This window comes from Aptenodytes patagonicus, chromosome 1 (genome assembly GCF_965638725.1).
Source record: "Aptenodytes patagonicus chromosome 1, bAptPat1.pri.cur, whole genome shotgun sequence".
Lineage (NCBI taxonomy): Eukaryota > Metazoa > Chordata > Aves > Sphenisciformes > Spheniscidae > Aptenodytes > Aptenodytes patagonicus.
In genome coordinates, this window is record NC_134949.1 from 57,632,974 (window position 1) to 57,654,478 (window position 21,505).

Below are 21,505 nucleotides of genomic sequence, written 5' to 3' on the forward strand. Positions count from 1 at the left end.
ATGGTAGCGCTAATACTATACTACAAAGAAAGAGGCTCAGGATCCACGGAGCCCTGACATACCCTGTGAAACAAGCTTGGATTAGACAGACTCCTCTTAAACAATACAAATGCAATTGCTATGTGGACTTTAAACACTGAAAGACGGAAGAAGATTTTGTTTACTGCAAATACATTTTCATGTACCTTAATACCCAGAAGTAGAATAGAGGCTGGATTTATTCTGAAACATGGTCAGGAATTTTAAAACAGGCTTTTGTATACACAAACAAAGGGAGCATGGGAAACAAGAGCTTGGGAGTTACTTAAATGTCAAGGATTACATCGTACCAGGTAAAACTGAAATGTAGCAGAGGGACTCAGTTTCATAAATGAAATGTCATTGCTGATGGGTACAAATTATATAAGAAAGATGGAAAGGGAAACAGAGGTGGCACTTTGTCAGATGCATTTATAGCTGCAGCAAGATACAGTTCAGCCACAAAGAGAGCAGTCGTAAAAAAATACAGAAAATAAAGAAAAACCGAAGTGGACATCTGCTACAGCCTACTCCAGCAACGAGCAAGCAGGAATGAATTAGTCTCTCTCAAGGTACTCAAAGCCACAGGACACTGTATTTGTGGGGAATTTAGCTGCCCACACATCTCTTACCAAACCCTACCAAACATTGGCCAAGGACATTCATGTGTTACACAGAAACCTGCTCTAATCCAGACAGTACAGCTTCTTGACAAACAAACAGAAAAATCCCCAAAAAACAGGAACTGTAGCTGAGAAACTAAAAGCGACACCAATGAACAAACTATCTGAATGTAAAGAGTTTATTTGTTTGACTTAGAAAAGGTCTCCGGCATAATTCACTGGACACATATACATTAAATATACAAATGCATACCAAAAGAAACCCAGAAGGCACACATTCAGCCAAGAGGCTCATTCAGAACCACTCACCATTTCACGCCAGAAAGAAAGAGCTGTGAGCCCCAGCTTCGTAACTCTCTCTCCAAAACCAGGACTGCAAGTGCAGGCCCCATGGTTTACGCCACACAGATCAGCAAACCTGGGCTGACAAGCCAAAGAGTAAACAAGATCAGGAGAACAGGGGTCCTCTTGGGATTGTCCAGGGTCAGGACACAGATGCCAAAGAGAGCTAATCTTGTTCTTTAAAATAGCAATGGAACAACAAACGTCTCCCATCCTTCCCGCTCCCTTGGGAGGTTAGTGACTTGGTTGCAAGAGGTGGCTTCTTGGGCAAGGACCAAATGATAGCTTATTTGAAGACTGCTGTAGGTACTGCTGTACCTTCAGCCTCTGCTAGCAGACTTCCAACAGAACTCATAACCACTGGTCCTTGCCCCTCTGCCCCCCAGCACCATCAACCACATTTTATCTAGAGAGTGATAGAGATTCATTTTACAGGTCACAGCTTCAGGTTTCTAGCACTTACCAAGAACCACAATTAGCAAAACTACTCAAAAATAAATGCTGTCACCTCACCCAGACTCAGATCTGTTTCACAGGAGCAGCCAAATAGTCCAAGTTCAGCTGATCTTATCTTCAGGGAAGAACAAGTTCCACCAGAGTCTGAAACATCCACTCTGGATCAGCAAGGCTGCATGCATCCCCAAAGAGTCACGCTGAGTTTAAGGAGCAGATTCGTATCATGCAAGAAAGCAAGTTTGCTCTCTCAAATTAAGTAATTAAACAGTGCGTGATAAGCCTAAGGAATTCTACTAGCCCCTGGAGTCACGGCATGAGACTCGACTTCTGTGACAGAGGAAGGAATGTAAAAACAACAAGTGAACACTACATTTCAGGAACTGGTGTGGCAACAAAACAGAAGACAAACAGATGAGAGACTCTCTCTGGAAAGGAGATCCTGTTAGTTGACAAGGTTCAAGAAAAGTGCTCTCACATCCGTCATAGGAAGGAGAAAGTAAAGCATGTTAATAAGTAAGCACAGAAGGAAAGGAAGGGCAAGTGAAATCAGCCTCTTGGACTATTTGTGAAGTCACTCCACCCAAGATGAAGCAACAAAGACATAAAAACAAAGAGATAGAGGACTTCCTGGAAAACCTGGCCATATATATCAACATGGTACTAATTAGTTAATTAACCTATTGCACAATTAAAAAATAAATAAATATTTTAAAAGTCTGGGAGAACAAGGAAGCACCAGATGACAACGTTCTTATCAGAACGAAAAGTGGAACAATGTTGGCCTGATAAATTTATCTCTGATCTCTGCTAACAAAGTGAAATAAATACAAGGAGAGAAAAAAAATCTCCCAAACATCTGGAGAATAACGGAACTATGGCAAAATCAAGCCATTTTAGACAATCCTACAAACATACAGTGAGTAGCTTTTGGCACATGAGCCGTACACCTGAAGCCAACAGGATAACTCATCTGTTAAGTTACTTCTACGTCCAAGTGATGGTGTCATTTCCAACACATCTTTTCTCCCATTACCAGGAATGATTTTAGAAAACACTGCTGATAATAGGAGCTCACAGACCCAGCTGTAAAACTACAGCTTGTTCCCAGAAGGCTATATAGAGTAGCTATACAGAGTAGCAAGCATTTAACCCACTGAGTGAGGATGAGTATGTTTAAGAGAAGGCACAATACCTTTGGTACTTTAGGGTCTCAAGACATTCTACACAGTAAACTCAAGAGTAAAACAGACCTGCTTGCCATTCAAGTTAAATACACTTCCAGGAAAGGCAGTTAATCAATTAATCGATCAATCAATCACATTTTGTCATCAACTACAGGCAGCTGTTTCAGTGTAACAACCACTACTGCAACCCAGCACCTAGAATAGTCTTTGGAACAGCTTGTTCTGTGTTGGGAGTGCAGCAGTTGCCTTTGCTGTGAATTCCTTGCGCGCTGAAAAACTCAAATGGTTTCTCTAAACAAAAAGAAAGAAAATAAAACCTGTGTTTTTCTGATGTCTGAATAGTTTTTTTAGCAAGTAGGTATGTTAGTTTTCAGGTGTCTACTTACAATTATGATTTATTTTTCTTAGGTATCACAAAAGGGCTTATTTATGACAGCAGAGTATGTAATTTAGATGGCAAGAAAGCAGAGTGAAGCATCAATCCACACACTGAAGAAACAAAAACAACCCGCTTCTCCACTCTGTTAGTGGGTAGAACTGGAAAAGGGCCAGTGAACAAGAGGTGTCAAACAGGTCCATATAATGAATAGCTACGTATACCATGAACCTGCAACTTGGAAAAAGTGATGACTGAGGACAATTATGATATAGGTCTGTAAAATCCCAAGGGGCAAGGAGATAAGGAATAGGGGTGGTCATCACTACATCTGACAGTGGAAGAATAAGGGTCACTCGATGAAATCATCAAGAAAACCATTAAAACAGCCTGACAACAGTTCTTTCTCATACCACACAATGAACTCAGGGTTCATTGCCACCGAACACTGTGGAGGCCAAAAGTAGAAAAGGATTTTTAAAAAGGGACTAAGTGCATTCATTAAGGCCAGGTCCAGAAGGAACTGCCAGTTCAGAAAGTCCATAGACTGCTGGAACGGAGTCAGAGAAAGACCTCTGTATACAAGCTTTATATTTTATGCTTCTGTGATCCCCTGTTACTGGCTCTCCTCTGAGACAGGATAGCAGATTAGATGGCCTTTGGTCTGATTGCATGCAGTGCTTCTCATGGATCAAAGCTCTTGATTTTGGCATGATTTAGAGTTTGGAAAGGTTAACTTAAAGAAAAAAAAAGGAACATTTGAAAAGCTTGTATGCCTCCTCAGCTTCCTCTTTCAAGCCTCAAAGATGTGCTCCTTAATCATTTAGTTTCCATGCATGGTAAAGTATTGCTGAATTAGCAACAAACAGGATCTTGTAACAGCCACTGAAGGCTGCATTATTGCTCCCAGATCCTGCCCAGTCCCCCTTATAAGGCATTTCTCTTGACCCAGTCTCAACTGGAGGTTAAACATCCCCCTATATTCCATTTTTTCTCTTTACTACGTTCTTGCTAAATCACTTTGTTCGACTGCTATATTTATGACATGAAACAGTTAAGATACTAATCTGTTGGCCTCTGCTAGCTTAACCCTTCTCCCCGACCACTCATTTCTGTGTGGATAAGTGACAACAGGCATTTACAGGAAGACTCCTTGTGGACAAAGGATTGCTACGCTGTCTGTAAACATCCTTATTTCACCCAGAATTTGCCACTTCGATTGGATTTAGCCTTCCAGCCAGTCAGACCAATACATTTCTGCAGTGCAGTAGAGTAAACAATGCAACACAGTGATTCTGAGTCTGTAGCTAGACAGACTGAAGTAGCAGCACAAGTAAGTTAGAAAATCTCCTGCATTTATCTGGACACAGAGCAAGCTCTGAGACCAGTCATCACAGTTGTTTTTATACATAAAATATGTGTGCACACAGACATATGGACTAATACATTCATCACTAACCCTCATTTAAGGGACCGACCATCCAAAGTCTATGCTTCACCCACTAAATGTGTTTTAACTGGGGGTGCCAGGTGCATCCAGGACCACGCAGTGGCTTGACAGACCACTGTGTGAGGACATGGCTGTAGGTTCAAAATCAATCAAGAGGTTACTGTTCCAGCATGTTCAGTCTTCAGTTCTCCAGACAATCCTTCCTAATCAAGATAACACACAGGTAGATTGTTTGGTTTTATCGCTCGTAGTGGAGTTTGGACCCAGGTTACCTGGAATGAAAAGAAGTTAAAAGTAATGTTAATGTTAAGTAAATATGACCTGGATAAAGTTTGGACTCACTTCAATCCGCTCTCGTTATTTACTATACACCTTGTGTTAGACCTACATTACTCTGCACTTTCTCATGATTTCATTTCCTACTACTGTGAAATGAAGAGATATTAAAATAAGAGCAAATTCAGAGTATACTGTGGAGAAAACCACTGGAGTATTTCCAGGCTTTGGCCTGTACCTAGGCCAGCTTCAGTGTATTCTCAGGTCCCAGCCAGCACTGAAATACAGTCTGGACATGACTTTGGTGGGACGTTTTCCAAAGAGTGAGGGATGAAAAAAAAAAAGTCAGGTAATCTCATCCATTTGATCCCCACACATATTCTCAGGAGAGGTTTTTTCACATCCAGTTTTGAACATCTCAAGTGCCAGTATTTTCACCATTTCCTTTGCAAGAGAAATCCCAAGGCCTCAGGGTCTCTCACTTAGCTAGCATAGTATGCTGCCCCAATTTTTTATCACTTTACGTTTTTTTCATTGATCACTCTATGGATACCTTCTGCTCCCCGTATCTGTACTTTTCCATGCTTGCACTGCTGTCTGATCTCCTTCATTACAGCCAGCTGTTGGTCTGGATGCCCCAGCATATTTTTTTCAAGCACTGTACTAAAGTGTGTTTGCATAGGCTTTTGCAAGTAAAGGAGCTCTGCTGTGCTCCGAGCTCAGCAAGGCTTACTTGACATACAGCCCAGGGCAGTATGTACTGAGAGGAGCTGCCACAGAGCTTGCAGTCACTTTGAAGAAGGGCAGACCCCACTTGTGTATTTCTACAGAAGGAAGGTATATGTGCATCTCCCAAGCAGTTGGAGCCAGTGGCCAGTACAGATTGAGAACAGGGAGGGAAAACTGCCACAGGTCATGGTGACATGCTACTTGAGAAGTCTCAACCTTGCTGAGATGAGGGAGCTTTCAACCCAAGCACTGCCTCTGAACTGGGCTTCTAATGAATCATTTTTCATGTCACTCTCTTGCTTGTGGGTATTTGATCAACATTTTCCTCACCTGTAGGTGATGGGGAAGAGAAGAGCTCTCTCCTCTCCACCTTCTTCCATACTGCAACTTACTGATATCCACGTGGGAGGCTGCACTGCAACCCCCCTCACTTTTGTGGCTGCTCTGTATGCTACTGCTTCCTCCCCACATCTCCCCATGGCATTTCATTCTACCTTCTGTCCGCACCCCCCCTGTATGTTACTACTAAGTTTATCATTACTCCTATCTCCTCACCACCCCTGTTCCCCTGTCTGTCTGTATTACGTTCAAGACCCTCATGTTTACTTTCAAAAGTGGCTGTGCTGCTCCGCTTAATCTCAACTCCCAACTCCTTTATTCTTCTCACTTTCTACTCTTGTCTTCTGACCTTTTTCTACAGATCCCGCTACAGTTAGAGCATACACCCTACTTGTATGTACCCAACAATGTTCCCCTCTTTCTGTTTAGAACAGAGGCTGAAAATTCCAGTTACAACCCGTCCACGATCCCACTTCGGCTGAAAACCACTGGTGATAACTAAGCAGCTGTTTCTGCAGTATTGCAGTGCCCAGTGTAAGTCCCCTTTTCTGTTGCAAGAAGCACCCAAAAGTGAAACATGAAATCCTGCTATTAAGTATATGTGTTCTGCAACCAATGCTTAGGAGGAGCGAAGGCCAATGTATGGAGAAACTCAGGATGGCAGACCCTCCTGAACAAGCCCACTTTGCTTCTTGCAGAGAGGAAAACAAAACAAAAAGCCAGCACCTTCCAAAGGCACACAGCTTTCAAACCCTTGCAGTATTTCCCAGAAACTGCACACAGACGTCAGTGTCTCTGCTGATCACAGTCTGCCCAGCAGCAGCTTAAAATTAACAAGATTCTGGTCATGTTCAGAGCTGCTGCTGTTGTGTTCCTAAGCAGGCAACAGTGAAATGCAAGAGTTGTGTCAATTTGATGATGTGGTTTTAAGAAAGCCTTGTAAGACAAAGCACAATCTCGTGCAGTGTGCTAGGACAACACCTCAGGATGTTAATTTGGACACTTAGTTTGGGACATTACTATCTGTAGCCCTTGTATTTTCCAAACTCCCAATTCTGACTCGTAGGTATCATTTCCTAGCATGTAAATAGCCAGTCAGATTTTCAGACTGTCGCAGAGTGCACTTTCATCAATTCCCTTCCCAGTTCAGATTCTCTTCATCACCATTTGCTCTTACAAGACTGAACCTGACCTTTAGCCTGCTTGAATAATGTCTTTCAATTACTCTGCGAGCTACTCCGGGTGTGGATCTGGTCCCTCTATGCATTTGCAAGGTGGGATGTGTCTCTGTGGTACTACAGAATTAATAGTGTCTTTGGAGGATGTGTGCACAGGCAGGCCCACAGGGCTTAAGTGTGCTGTTTAGTCTTTACAAAAGGTAAGGGCAGCTATTTCAAACTGTGAAGCTCTGAATAATTGCATCCTAACCTGACTGCATACCAAGAACCTTCTCTCTCCTTCATTTCCAGTTCTTACCTCCCTTCTGTCACCCAGAGTATCACAGCATCAGTTTTTACAAGACCTGCTCAAAGATAACTTAAACTTTTAAAATTAAATCAGTCTTACAGTCACCCAAGAACAAAGTGCCTCCTATTTTTATCTTGAAGCTGGAACTCTATTCCATGCCCATGTTCAAGAATTCTTTATTAAAACTTAATGAAGCATGTCCTACTGATCAAGTAGCTGCAGGATCCTCTGTGGTAACTCATTTTTTTTCCTCTTTCTCATGAGTCTCCATCTTTCTATTGTGCCCTCTATCATCTCTGTTCACATGCCACTTTGGGACCACTAGACTAGAGAAGCTTTCTCTCAAGAACACTGATGCAACTCAAAAGCAACACACAAGCAGTGATCTTCCTCCAGCCTTTTACAACACCGGATGAGCTAAGTCTACTTACACCATACCTCAAAAGCTGTGGAGTCTCCCATTGCCACCATGAACAGGCATTCTCAATTTGCATAAAACCAAAAAAATACTTGCGTGGATTGCTTGGAAAGACTTATCAGGTCAGGAAGAGCACAGTGGGAAGGGTGGTGTGCTGGACCTCTATGCCTTACCTGCACCTGTTCTCAATTCTTCCTTCCCCTTTATTGAAAGAGGTGGCAGCCCTCAGGAAGTAGCAGTGGCAATAAATAAAACCTGAACATAATAGCATGATAGCGTCTTTGTGGAAATGGTCCAGACCAAGCATCAGACTGTCTGGCACAGATCCACTGTCTTAAAAGGAATAGGGACATCCCAGCTGCCCTGACTGTGCCCCAGAAGGATGCAGCACCCCACTGTTCAGCTAGAGACATCAATCTCTTTCGTGCCTTAATCTGGGCCTAATTTCATCATGACATTGCAGGAGTGGTGGGCTGTCTGCTTTAAAGCAGCTGACAGTGAGAAATGTAGGGAATCTCTGATACTGTAAAGTGCTGACAAATCAGAGATTACACAATTCCCTACTTCTGTCACTAGAGGGTAGTGCAAGCCCTCAGGTCCATTCCTCCGAGAGGAAATGCCCATACATCTCCCCATAGGTCTTCACGGATTTTGTTTTTCCGGGCTCTGAGGAATGGGGCCCAGCAGCACATACTGTTTGTGCTCAAGACATAAAGTGATTTGGAGAGAGGACCTCTTTAGGCCAGGGTTTACTTCTGCCTCCCCAAATGCCAAACACACATCCTAAAATGGGTCTCCTATAGTCTTAAATAAACTATCCATGCCTTCTTACAGTTCTTCTCTCTTGTGTTCATTTGGCATTTTTGAGTCTGTCCTTCATTCAGCCAGAAATATTTCTAAGAACCTAATCAATCGCTACTGTTGACCTTCCCAATACCTCGCTTTTCTTTCTGGTCTCAGGAGAACGTCTTTCCATTTCACATCATGGCAGTCTCAAGGCAGTTCAGTCTCTCTACACCTGTGTTTCGCATTCATCAAAGCACAGAGTAGTCTGTGGCCAGACAAGTTGAGGAGAAATTTTCTTCCTGGAACTAGTTCATTTTCCTGCCTGCACAGGATGTATTGACACCCAGTACTGCTCGCTGAGAGAGGAAGACAACCATGCTGAATAGCCCATAGATTTACTTCAATCTGATAAAACATCTAAAATGTTGGGAAGTTAAATTGGGATTCTCATAAATTGGGAGAAATCTTTATCATTCGTGTCTTCAGCTGGATGAAGCCTTGGAAGGACTTAGTGAAAAATATCAATCATGCGTTAGCAAAGAAAGAAAAGTTGAGATCTAGTACTTCTCCATAGCTTCTGTTTTCATGACCTTCTCCCCCATTTCAGAAGGTGATAAAGCAGCAAATTAAAAAGACTTCTGCCCTCTCCTCCACTCCTTGCCCCCTCACCTCAACATAAATACGTTTTCCTCTCTTCTCTACCAGTAACTTGTCACAGTAAACACACCCGACTAAACCCAAATGAGGAATGGAGGGGTTACACTGGAAATCTGTCTGTACCCTGCTAGCCACTACAATAGTGAACATACTGCTGCTGTTTATTAGGGCAGTGCACTTCAAGAACTGCACACGCAGCCTGTTTTACACAAGGAGACATTCACTCCCTTTGTCCCATACCCGCTTGCTGAGAAGTATGAGAAAACATTTACATGAGAAGTACCAACTTTACAGTAAGACTGCCATTAAATTGCCTTCAACTTAAATTCCCTGTATCATTTGATACAACTTCTACTCTTCTTTAATCCTGCTCATTTTAATATAGAGGAAATAACAGGATCTACTCACAGGTGCCTATATTGGAAATATTTGCACCAATCAACCAAACTCAGAACAAGGGACACAGAAGCAGAACATGCTGGCAGAAGAGGATTTACCTGAGATGCCTCCAGCGCTCCGAACACTGGCATGGCCAATGCTGAGCCGCTCATACTCCAGTTTCATGTTCCCAAGGTCTTCTCCTGAATGTCCTTCACTGGCAAAAGAATTGGCCTCAATGCTCGAGCCTGGAGACCGTTTGGCCTTGCGATTGAAAAGCCCACTGGCAAACCGTTTTCCTTGCTTTGAATTGGCCTGTGCGTCGTCTTTCTTCACATCTCGAATAGACTCTCTGGATTTGGATTTATTTTTCAGGTCCATGTGGAGCCGGGAGAACAGTTTCTGAGGGCTCCGATTCAGCTTGTTCAAGTTCTCCAGAGGTGGATCAATTTCTGGGAACTCTTGCTCCAATGTGATTAAGTCATTCAGAAACTGATTTAACCGTTTCTTTGACTCACTTGTTTCCTCCTTTTCCATGTTCCCCTGATTATCCTGCCTGTGTCGTGAAGCCCAGAGCATCATGTCACCACGGGTTGCCCCTGCCACTAAACCATACTTGGGGTTAATGAACTTCCGAGCCACGGTGGAGGAATGAAGGCCTGGCTTCCCAATTCCGAGAAGGAATGGGTTAGCAATACCCAGTTCCTTGTAGAAATTAACTTCCTCTGAGATGGCATAGAGCTCACGAAACTCAACGTCAAACATCTCCACGTGCTGTCCTGTCAAGACTAGCAGGATGTTTCTGTCAATGTGGGATGAACTCCATGTGAAGCTGAGTAGGAAACAGAACTGACATTAGATTTTTGGGTGCATACTTGACCCAGCCCACCTAACAATATCTAAGACACTACAAGCGCATATGTAGCATTGTGCCATTTGCCCATATGTCCTTGCCAAGATGGGTCAGGATACAGGAAACTCTTTATTATTGTTCTTCATTAGGCGTTCTTCATTAGGCATGAAGACCAGATCTGGAAGAAAAGGCCCTAAAACTCTAAAGGACAGTTTACCCTTTTAAAAAAGCAACACTGCATCAACAGGAGGAGTCTCCAGACTGAAAACCTCACTGAAGAGAACTGAGCACAGTGGCTGGTGGGGAGTCCTTGCAGACCACCACCTGATGCAGTGTGGAACTATTTCTAGCCCACTGAAATGGTCCACTAGCATGGGCATATTCCGTTCTCTCAGGAGCAGCTTGTGCTCTATGCCACCTTCTCTGTCATCCCACCCGAATTTCTACAGATGCCACACAGATTATGGAGGCTGGGATAAGAAAGGGAATGACATGGGAAGAAGATTCTCAAGCAAAGCCACAAGCCATTCTTTACACAAAGAATGTAGCTTTGCCTTAAGGAGGAGCGACCCACCTGTATGATCCAGTGGCCACCTTTTCACCATCCACCATAAGGAATCGAGATGCCAATGTGCCTCTGATCTTCCCTGCTGGCATGTAGAACCCAACTCCTGTCACAGAACGTATGCGGATATTCTAAAAGGGAGGTGAAAAGACAAAATGTCACAATAAATAGGGCAAAGAATTAGATAATTGCCAGCTGCAAGTCTTAACATGTCACTCACATTATCTCACTACTTCTGGGACTACAGCTCATTTTGTATCAGCCACCAGAAATCAGAGGGCTGCAGAAAGGAAAGCACAGTGCCATAAGTCCTGTTGTCATACCCTGTCTATGCAAGTCACTCCCTTCCATCAGTTTATAGCCCTGTCCAATAGGTCAGCATCTTTGTAACCCTGCCTGCTGTCTTCAGCTATTCATCTTAGCCCACTGGCAAGACGATGCTTTCAAAATCAAATAATCCTCCATCTCCTCCAACATCTCCTGTGTTGTAGCTCAGAAGGCCCAGCCCAGTTCAGGGGAATGAATCAGAGGAAGCTCTGAGTCACGTCTGTACTCTCTGAATCCTGATCCCTATTCCACAGCACTCATGAGCTCTTCTCCAGATGACGTTAGCAGGACCACAAAACCAAGGAACTTTGCAACACCTCTGCAGTGCAAAGGACACAGTTACTTGGAGGGTAACGTATGAGACAGATCTATATTAGGTTCTTTTTGTGCTTGTGTTCTGATCCCAGCAACACATGACTTGACAAAATTGGGCAAATTAGAAGACTGGACAATTTAATTATTACCGAAGAGAGGAGGAAACAGTTCTATTGCTCAAAACATAGATGTTTTCTATCTGCTATAACAAAAGGAGAACCCCGACCTTTATCATTTTGCTAAGAACCCCAAACAGTTACAGTATCCACCCAGATTCCTCACTGTTCAACAGAGAGTGAAAAAACACAGGACTTTCTTTTAACAAAAGGAGTAGAATAAGTGTCTCTACTTTCAGCAAAGAATAATTTCTCAAGAAGAGGAAGGAAAAACCTTTCATGAAATGAAAGGAAGTAGTTAGAAAAAGATAATACCTCTCCCCAAACCTCCTGTCTTGCACCCTGTGGCCAGCAAACCAACAAGTAATAAAACAAAGCACTACCAGGGACAGAGAAAACACAGATTAAAGGTTACATGATTTTCTACAACAGATGCGTGCCTGCACGTACTATAAGAATGTATTTGCACATTGGACTGAGTGTCATTCTGCTCATGGGTCCTGGCTGCATGAGGCTAAATTGCCAAACAGGCATACGTGCTGTCTAACATGAAAAAAACCCCCAACAAAACCCAAAAGCATTGACTGTCAGTATAAGTTTAGAGAAAATCATCTTGTCGCTCTGACACACAAATTTAGACCATTTTCTTCATTCCACCATCTGTTTCTGTAAGAATTCTTTAATAATGAAAAGCTAAAAGGTATTGTGATCTGCAGTAATAAATCCAGGGTTGGGAGTCAGATAGTCCCAAGTGTAATCACAGTTCTGACACCATTCCCTATAATGTTCTGGGAAAGTCAATTCACCTTTGCCTCATTCTTCCCCCATCTGCAGAGCAGGAGAATCATGAGGATTTGGCTAATGCTAGCACAGCCTCAGATCCCACAACGAGCTAAGTCCTATTATTATAAATCTCACTGACAGCATAAATATTGATAGGCTATAAAAATCTGCATGCAGGAACAAGTGATTGTAAGAATGCAGATTTCTTTCAAAAAACAGTTTTCTGACTATAACTCTTACCTTTTGAATCTGCTCCTATTCTCCCCACTAAAACACAGCAGTGGCAGTACAAATTCTGACTAACAGTAACTGATGATACTACTATTTTGCATTCATATATTGCTTGATCTGTCTGGAGTCCTATGTGGGCATTAGCTAATTAATGCTCTCAACACTACTGAAAGTATTATTACCCTGCTTTAAAGACGAGGAGCCTGAGAGAGAAAAAGATGAAGTGACTCGCCCAAGGCCTAGCAGTGAGTCATATGTGTGGGATGCTGAATGCAGGTTGGGTAGAGCACAGGAGAAAGGGTGCCCTTTCCAGTATTTAGAATAACATTTGTAGTTGGTTGGCTGATCACCTGAAATATTTTTTTTTTCCTTGTTGAGTAAAGCTGGATGTGGGATTTGCCAAATCATGGAATATTGGCTGCAGGTGTCAAGAAGGACCTCAAGGACCTCCGTTCTTCAAATCAGTCAACAACTCTGACATGTCATATACCTTTGTGAATCAAGAAGTATCAGCCTGTGTGAGCAGAAAGTTTCTTAGCGTGTAGCAAGTGTGGATTTTACTGTGTTTGTATGTTATATCACCTTCTTTTGGTTGAAAGAAAGCACATTTTAATTTCTGCAGTAACTGAGCTACACATAACACTTAGAAAGGCACAGAGGGGGTAGAACCAAACAGCTGAACACGTAAACCTCCTTGAACAAAGCAGGCACAGGAGTGCATAAATACATCTTGAAATGCAGAAAACAAGCACCAAGTCATATAAACATCGAGTCACTTAACAGGTTATTTGTATAATGTTTTCTGCCTTGAAGGATCTTGGAGCATTTGTAGACTGATACATCAAGCTGTACAGAGGAGGAACAAGCCTGAGTTCACGTACTAAAGACTACACAACAACAAAAGAGGAAAGACAAATATAAATGAGGTGAGATTGCAGCCATTTTGGGAGGGCACTAATGTTACAGTAGTAACAAATATTTTGGGTAGAGGACCAGTTAGTTCACCAGATAGAAGTGATCCCTCCAGATCTGTATTCTTGCAGAAGCCTGCTTAAGGTTTGTCATATCCTGGCTTACGGAAGCTGCAGTCTGCATTAAATTTCCACATTTCCTTTACACGGGCTTGCACCGCTCCTCATCACAAGCAGTTACTAACGTCTCCCTGGCAGCAACTTAATATGGACTGGTAACACTCAAGCCTGACAGAGCATCCTAATACAAACAGTGAAGGAATTCTTGCTTTATTGTGATGCACTTTTAAACCTCACTCTGAATCCACAGAAAGTTAAATTAGACCCAGTTTAGAAAGTCAGTAATAGGTTGTGTTGTGACTGACACTTAGTTGTCCCTTGACAGACCTGGGCAGCAGTGCCCACAAGCTAGGGTCGAGTAGGGTGAGATACACAAGACAGACCCTAAAGGCAAGCGTTGCAAGTACTTCCACCAGGGAAGCCTGTGTGTACCTTCCCTCTTAGAACAACCACTGATATATACGTTGCAAAGCAAGCAGGGATCTTTATTTCAAGTTGGGATGGATGGCATGAATGACCTCTATAAACTAACAGATACAAAACAGATAAATGAGAGGCAACAGACAAAACCAGTAGCTGATAGATGACAGTGACTCAACAGTCCCTTACATTGACCGTGTTTTTCAAAATGTAGATATCTCCTTTCTGCTGTCCCCGGAAAAATCAGATCCCTTCAGTCAATAGCATCTGCTGGGGTAGCTCTTGTCCTCTGTTCTCTTATAATACTGCTTCACCTAAGCAAAGGGCTGAGGGGCAGGCCCCAAATGCCCGTTATTTCCCACTCTAAAATCCCAGATGGAGGTTTCACAGAAGGGGGAAAGAGGAAGAGAGATAAGGGATTCATGTGGACAGGACCACAGTAACAACAGACAAGGAATCTTTCTTATTCATGGTCTGCAAGGTTCTCATTTCTGGTGATCAGACCTCTACGTCAGATCGGTGCTCATCTTACACAGGGACACAAAAGCAGCCACAATCTGGAAGCAGCCACCAAGTAATGCTGGGAAATACTGTGGACTTATCCTATGTGTTTGCCCTGAACAGTTTTGGGAAAGGTATGCTTGTTGACAACATAGTAAAACTTGTAGATATTCAAGTAGAATAGGATGGAATGCAGCTAGCTGGACCTGGCCTGCCAAGGTCATTACTGGGTATTATTTATTTGGGTCTTTGCAAAAAGAGAGCCTTGTAAGCCCCCATTTTTGAAAGTTCACAAGCAACCTAGAAGAATTCTCTAACAGATGATAATTAAAAAAACAATTTTAAAATTGCACTGCATCACATCCTGTTTAGCTTCTCACTCAACTTGAGTTAGGATTGGATGAGGAAAGCTTGGAGGTAAAGACATGAAATACTGAAATGAAATTCCAAAAATTTCTTAGGCAGAAACTTTCCTGGAGTGAGGAGAGGAATTCCTTACATGTTGGGAAAACAAATGTGAAAATTATCATGAAGGTGAACTTCCTGCAGATAACTCATTCCCTGGGCTTGCTTGGAGCTCTAGGTGAACTCCCTGTCTTTGAGCAGGAGTGTCTGTTACTGGGGTTTTCATTAGCAGAAGCATGGGGAGGAAATGAACTCATCTAAAAACTGGTGAGAATGCTCACCCTCAGGTCAACAAAAAGAGGACTTTTTGTGGGGCTATGAATTTTACATCTATGAGAATTGCTTCATTGTGATCTCAGAAGAACGCTCTTGTGTCAAACATAACAGAAGTCTGGCAAACCATGTCCTGTAGGCTCAGGAAGCCATATGACTCATACGCACAGACACACTCTTGCTAACGTCCCAGGATGAATGTACCGATGGTTGAATTTAAATGCATTTCTAGTGATCTCTGGCCTTCAGACCAAAATTGAGTTTTTCTCATTTCATGCTTGGAGTCAGTAAAGAACTTTTTGTCTTTGCAGAGTGAGGTACTGTCTTCCTACAGCAGTTTCCCTCCTGTGAGACTGCCAGCAGATCATGATACCTTGCCATCTCAAAATGATACAATAGCCAGGAATTTTGTGAAAATGCCAGGCACTGTATGCAGACAAAGGGCAAAATCCTGTGTTAACAGTAAATCTCCCTGTATTAGGACTGTTGAAGTATTCACTCTGCATTGGATGAACAGGGCAATGGAAACAAAAGGGCAGGAATCACAGAGCAATCTGAGCATCTGGTGATGACAGAAGACAGAAAAAGCATCCTGACCCTGCAGCAATGACAGCCCATGGTAGTGTGTCACCTCTCTCTCTCTCTCTCTTTCCCCGAGACCAGAACTTGCCTCTAAGACTTAAAGTTACATCCCACATCGCTGCAACTTTCTCAGAAAAAGCCATCCTGTAAATCTTGCACAAGCATTCCAAAGGAAAGGTGGGAAGAAGGGCAGGAAGGAAGAGTATGCAATTCCTTTGCGGACAAACTGTGGCCCACTGATGAAAATCTTTTAGAAGAAAGCAAAATGGTTACACGAAAAGACAGTGTAAGGAGACAATGTTTTCCCTGTTCCTGAAAATCTGTAGAAGAAACTCAGACACCAAAGCAGATGTCAGGAGAAAGACATGTTAGAAATAAGAAACAGGTGAATGATAGTGTTAACTGCACTAGAGTTTCTCGTTCTTCCTTAGCAATTCCAACATCCTCTGTGATCAAGCAATGTGGGACAAAATGATTCTGCCTGAACAAGACCGGAGGCCCAGCTTGCTTTCTTGCTTTAAATCTGGGTCTTCAACACTAAAAGTTCAAAACAACCCTAGACACATTACATCAATGAGGTAGGGGTGGGGGGAGTCCTCAAGGGGAAGCCTTAACCTTGCTGGAGGCAACTCGGGTATCTAAAGCCTGCTGTCGGGGGAATCGCTATATGATTTCTGCCATAGTGACCTGAGCAGCAGCATGGATACTTCCAAGGCAGCCTTGGGCAGGATACTAAGAGCTTCTTTGAGAGGCAAATGACCTGTTTCCCCTTACAGGAAGACTCTTCCCAGTCCTTCCATAGCACCATAGACAGGAATAAACTGCACTGATCTTAACAAGATTAACTAAAGCCTTTTTAGCCATACTGGAAAAGGAATACAACCACCTTAAGGGGAATTGAAGATACAGTATGAGATAGCTGGGAAAAGAGGGGAAAAAGTTGAAGGACAGCACTCTGTGGGCTGTGGCTCTGCAGAAGACTGAACAACTAGGTCAAAGAAGGATGTTAAAAAGTTCTTCTCAGTGGACCTCCTTCAGCTCAGCTTGTATTTGGACTTTTTTTAGCTGAAGGAGGCTAATGAAAAACATAGCAAGGGCTGCTGTGAGAGAAAGGAAGCACAGAAGGGACACCTCTGCTTTTGATAGCATCAGTTTGAACTCTGCCTCTTGGAAAGGTTAAGGAGTATCAGGGAGTGTGAGAGGGAGATAGATTGGTGGAGCCACACCCTGCCATCCCTGAGGCAAAGGCAGCAGATGGAGGCTCCACAAGAAGCAGAGGATCCCCTGCCCTCTTGCTACCAGGCAGAAGGAGAGGACCTAAGTGACGGGGGGAAGGGGAATGGAAACAGGTCCCTGCTCAGGGTGCCAGGCGAACCCCCGCCCGGCCTCCCTTACCTTCCCAGTTGCCCTTACAGAACAGATATGAGGCCTTGGAACTTGAGGGCCAGGCAAATGAGGATGTAGATGAAGGTCCATCCACGGGGTTGCCTAGGGTGAGGCAGTCAGCCCCACGCATTATGACTGCCTCTGCTAAGAAAAAAAGGAGGGTAATTGTCATAGGCGATTCCCTTCTGAGGGGAACAGAGGGCCCAATATGCCGACTGGACCCATCCCACAGGGAAGTCTGCTGCCTCCCTGGGGCCCGGGTCAGAGACATTACTAGGAAACTCCCTGGTCTGGTATGGCCTTCCAACTACTACCCGCTGTTGGTTATACAGTGATGAGGTTGCAGAAAGAAGTCCAGAAGTGGTCAAAAGGAACTTCAGGGCACTGGGGCGATCGGTTGAAGGATCAGGAGCACAGGTAGTGTTTTCCTCAATCCCTACAGTGGCAGGGAAGGATACTGAAGGGAACAGGAAAACACACCTGATCAACACATGGCTCAGGGGCTGGTGCCATCAGCAGAATTTTGGCTTTTTTGATCATGGGGAGGCTTACACGGCACTGGGCCTCCTGGCGACAGATGGAGTTCAGTTCTCTCACAGGGGGAAAAGGATTCTCACTCATGAATTGGCGGGGCTCATTGAGAGGGCTTTAAACTATGTTCGAAGGGGGAAGGGGATAAAACCAGGCTCACTAGAGATGAGCCTAGGGGTGGCATGCCAATGCCAGGGGCGAAATCGATAGCCCAGCTCAAGTGCATCTACACCAATGCACGCAGCATGGGCAGCAAACAGGAGGAGCTGGAAGCCATTGTGCAGTGGGATAGCTATGACTTCGTTGCCATCACAGAAACATGGTGGGGTGACTCCCACGATTAGATTGCTGCAATGGATGGCTATAAACTCTTCAGAAGGGACAGGCGAGGAAGGAGAGGCGGTGGGGTGGCCCTGTATGTTAAGGAGTGTTTCGATTGTCTAGAGCTCAACAATTGTGATGATGATAAGGTCGAGTGTTTACGGGTAAGGATGAAGGGGAAGGCCAACAAGGCAGATATCCTGCTGGGAGTCTGTTATAGACCACCCAACCAGGATGAAGAGGCGGATGAAGCATTCTACAAGCGGCTGGCAGAAGTCTCACAATCACTAGCCCTTGTTCTCATGGGGGACTTCAACTTCCCGGACGTCTGCTGGAAATACAACACGGGACAGAGGAAGCAGTCTAGGAGGTTCCTGGAGTGTGTGGAAGACAACTTCCTGACGCAGCTGGTAAGTGAGCCTACCGGGGGGGGGTGCCTCGCTTGACCTGCTGTTTACAAACAGAGAAGGACTGGTGGGAGATGTGGTGGTCGGAGGCTGTCTTAGGCTTAGTGACCATGAAATGATGGAATTCTCGATTCTTGGTGAAGTAAGGAGGGGGGCCAGCAAAACCGCAACCATGGACTTCCAGAGGGTGGACTTTGGCCTGTTCAGGACACTGGCTGAGAGAGTCCCTTGGGAGACAGTCCTGAAGGGCAAAGGGGTCCAGGAAGGCTGGACGTTCTTCAAGAAGGAAACCTTAAAGGCGCAGGAGCAGGCTGTCCCCGTGCGCCCTAAGAAGAATAGGCGGGGAAGATGACCGGCCTGGCTTAACGGGGAGCTCTTGCTGGGACTCAGGAAAAAAAGGAGAGTTTACCACTTGTGGGAGAAGGGGCAGGTGACTCAAAAAGAGTACAGGGATCTCGTTAGGTCATGCAGAGAGGAAATGAGAAAGGCAAAAGCCCAGCTAGAACGCAATCTGGCCGCTGTCGTTAGAGACAACAAAAAGTTGTTTTTACAAATATATTAATGACAAAAAGAGAGCCAAGGAGAATCTCCATCCTTTATTGGATGCAGGGGGGGGGGAACATTGTCACCGAGGATGAGGAAAAGGCTGAGGTACTTAATGCTTTCTTTGCCTCAGTCTTTAATAGTCAGACCAGTTATCCTCAGGGTATTCAGCCCCCTGAGCTGGAAGACAGGGACGGCGAGCAGGATAAACCCCCCGTAATCCAAGAGGAAGCAGTCAACGACCTGCTACGCCACCTGGACGCTCACAAGTCTATGGGGCCGGGTGGGATCCACCAGAGAGCACTGAGGGAGCTGGTGGAGGAACTTGCCAAGCCACTCTCCATCATTTATCAGCAGTCCTGGTTAACGGGGGAGGTCCTGGATGACTGGAGGCTTGCCAATGTGATGCCCATCCACAAGAAGGGCCGGAAGGAGGATCCGGGGAACTACAGGCCTGTTAGCCTGACCTCGGTTGGTGCCGGGGAAGATTATGGAGCGGTTCACCTTGAGGGAGCTCACAAGACATGTGCGGGACAACCAGGGAATCAGGCCCAGCCAGCACGAGTTCATGAAGGGCAGGTCCTGCTTGACCAACCTGATCTCCTTCTATGACCAGGTGACCCGCCTAGTGGATGAGGGAAAGGCTGTGGATGTTGTCTACCTGGACTTCAGTAAGGCCTTTGACACTGTCTCCCACAGCATTCTCCTCGAGAAGCTGGCGGCTCACGGCTTAGACAGGTGTACTCTGCGCTGGGTCAAAAACTGGCTGGATGGCTGGGCCCAAAGAGTTGTGGTGAATGGAGTTAAATCCAGTTGGCAGCCGGTCACGAGCGGTGTTCCCCAGGGCTCAGTTTTGGGACCAGTCTTGTTCAATATCTTTATCAATGATCTGGATGAGGGGACTGAGTGCACCCTCAGTAAGTTTGCAGACAACACCAAGCTGGGTGGGAGTGTTGATCTGCTCGAGGGTAGGAAGGCTCTGCAGAGGGACCTGGACAGGCTGGATCGATGGGCCGAGGCCAACTGTATGAGATGCAACAAGGCCAAGTGCCGGGTCCTGCACTTCGGCCACAACAACCCCATGCAGCGCTACAGGCTTGGGGAAGAGTGGCTGGAAAGCTGCCCAGCGGAAAAGGACCTGGGGGTGCTGGTTGACAGCCGGCTGAACATGAGCCGGCAGTGTGCCCAGGCGGCCAAGAAGGCCAATGGCATCCTGGCCTGTATCAGAAATAGTGTGGCCAGCAGGAGTAGGGAAGTGATCGTGCCCCTGTACTTGGCACTGGTGAGGCCGCACCTCAACAACTGTGTTCAGTTTTGGGCCCCTCACTACAAGAAGGATGTCGAGGTGCTGGAGCGTGTCCAGAGAAGGGCAACGAAGCTGGTGAAGGGTCTAGAGCACAAGTCTTATGAGGAGCGGCTGAGGGAACTGGGGTTGTTTAGCCTGGAGAAACGAGGGGAGACCTTATCATGCTCTACAACTACCTGAAAGGAGGTTGTAGCGAGGTGGGTGTTGGTCTCTTCTCCCAAGTAACTAGCGATAGGACGAGAGGAAATGGCCTCAAGTTGCACCAGGGGAGGTTTAGATTGGACATGAGGAAAAATGTCTTCGCTGAAAGGGTTGTCAAAGCATTGGAACAGGCTGCCCAGGGAAGTGGTTGAGTCACCATCCCTGGAGGTATTTAAAAGACGTGTAGATGTGGTGCTTAGGGACATGGTTTATTGGGCATGGTGGTGTTGAGTCGATGGTTGGACTTGATGATCTTAGAGGTCTTTTCCAACCTTAATATTCTATGATTCTATGATTTGGAAAAGGTGACCTTGTAATGCAACTAGGCTGCTACAGGACCTAGTCACTGCTGTAGAATGCCACTGCGATGACTGGTTTTGGAATGTAAAATCTGTGTAGATACCTACGGAGAAAGAGGTAAGACGAAGAGCAGAAGGGGACCGCTTACTATTTAAAGATGAAGGCGGCAGACAAAAAGGAACTCCCCTCTCCAATAGCATTGCAACTTCTTCTAAAATGCCAGGGCATCTTTTCATTCACTCTATCCAGGAGTTAAAATATGCAGAACTGAAGTCATCATTCCTGCACATGACGACATGGTGAGAAAAGTACTGGAAAACAGGTACCAGAGCAAAAGGAACTACTGCTGTGATTTCACAGTTTGCTACCAAAGAGACTCCAGCCTAGGTCACAGAATACCCCTGAGGCTTGAAACTATTATAATGATGTCTGTGTCTTGCTTTCAAAGACACCAGAGGAAAGAAACTTCCATCTCTGTTTTGGAGAAAGAGGAAAAAGCTGCTCGGCTGAATGTCTTTTTTGATGAAGAAGTCCAGAAACTCAGAGCAGAGTGGTAGTTCACAGGAGCACTGTTCAGATATATGTAAGTCATTTTCATCCAGATTTAAG

The 21,505-nt window shown here is 44.8% G+C and overlaps 1 protein-coding gene across 1 annotated transcript in view; it reads right to left on the minus strand.

Annotated features, from left to right (window-relative positions):
- Positions 1-802: 802 nt before the first annotated feature.
- FAM83F (family with sequence similarity 83 member F) overlaps positions 803-21,505 on the minus strand; it is a 28,422-nt gene continuing 7,719 nt past the window's right edge. The window contains exons 3-5 of the mRNA XM_076337406.1: positions 10,927-11,048; positions 9,619-10,331; positions 803-4,721 (exon numbers count right to left, since the gene is read on the minus strand). Coding sequence (XP_076193521.1) covers positions 4,657-4,721; positions 9,619-10,331; positions 10,927-11,048 — 900 coding nt within the window. The 3' untranslated portion in view covers positions 803-4,656. The remainder of the gene's footprint in view (positions 4,722-9,618; positions 10,332-10,926; positions 11,049-21,505) is intronic.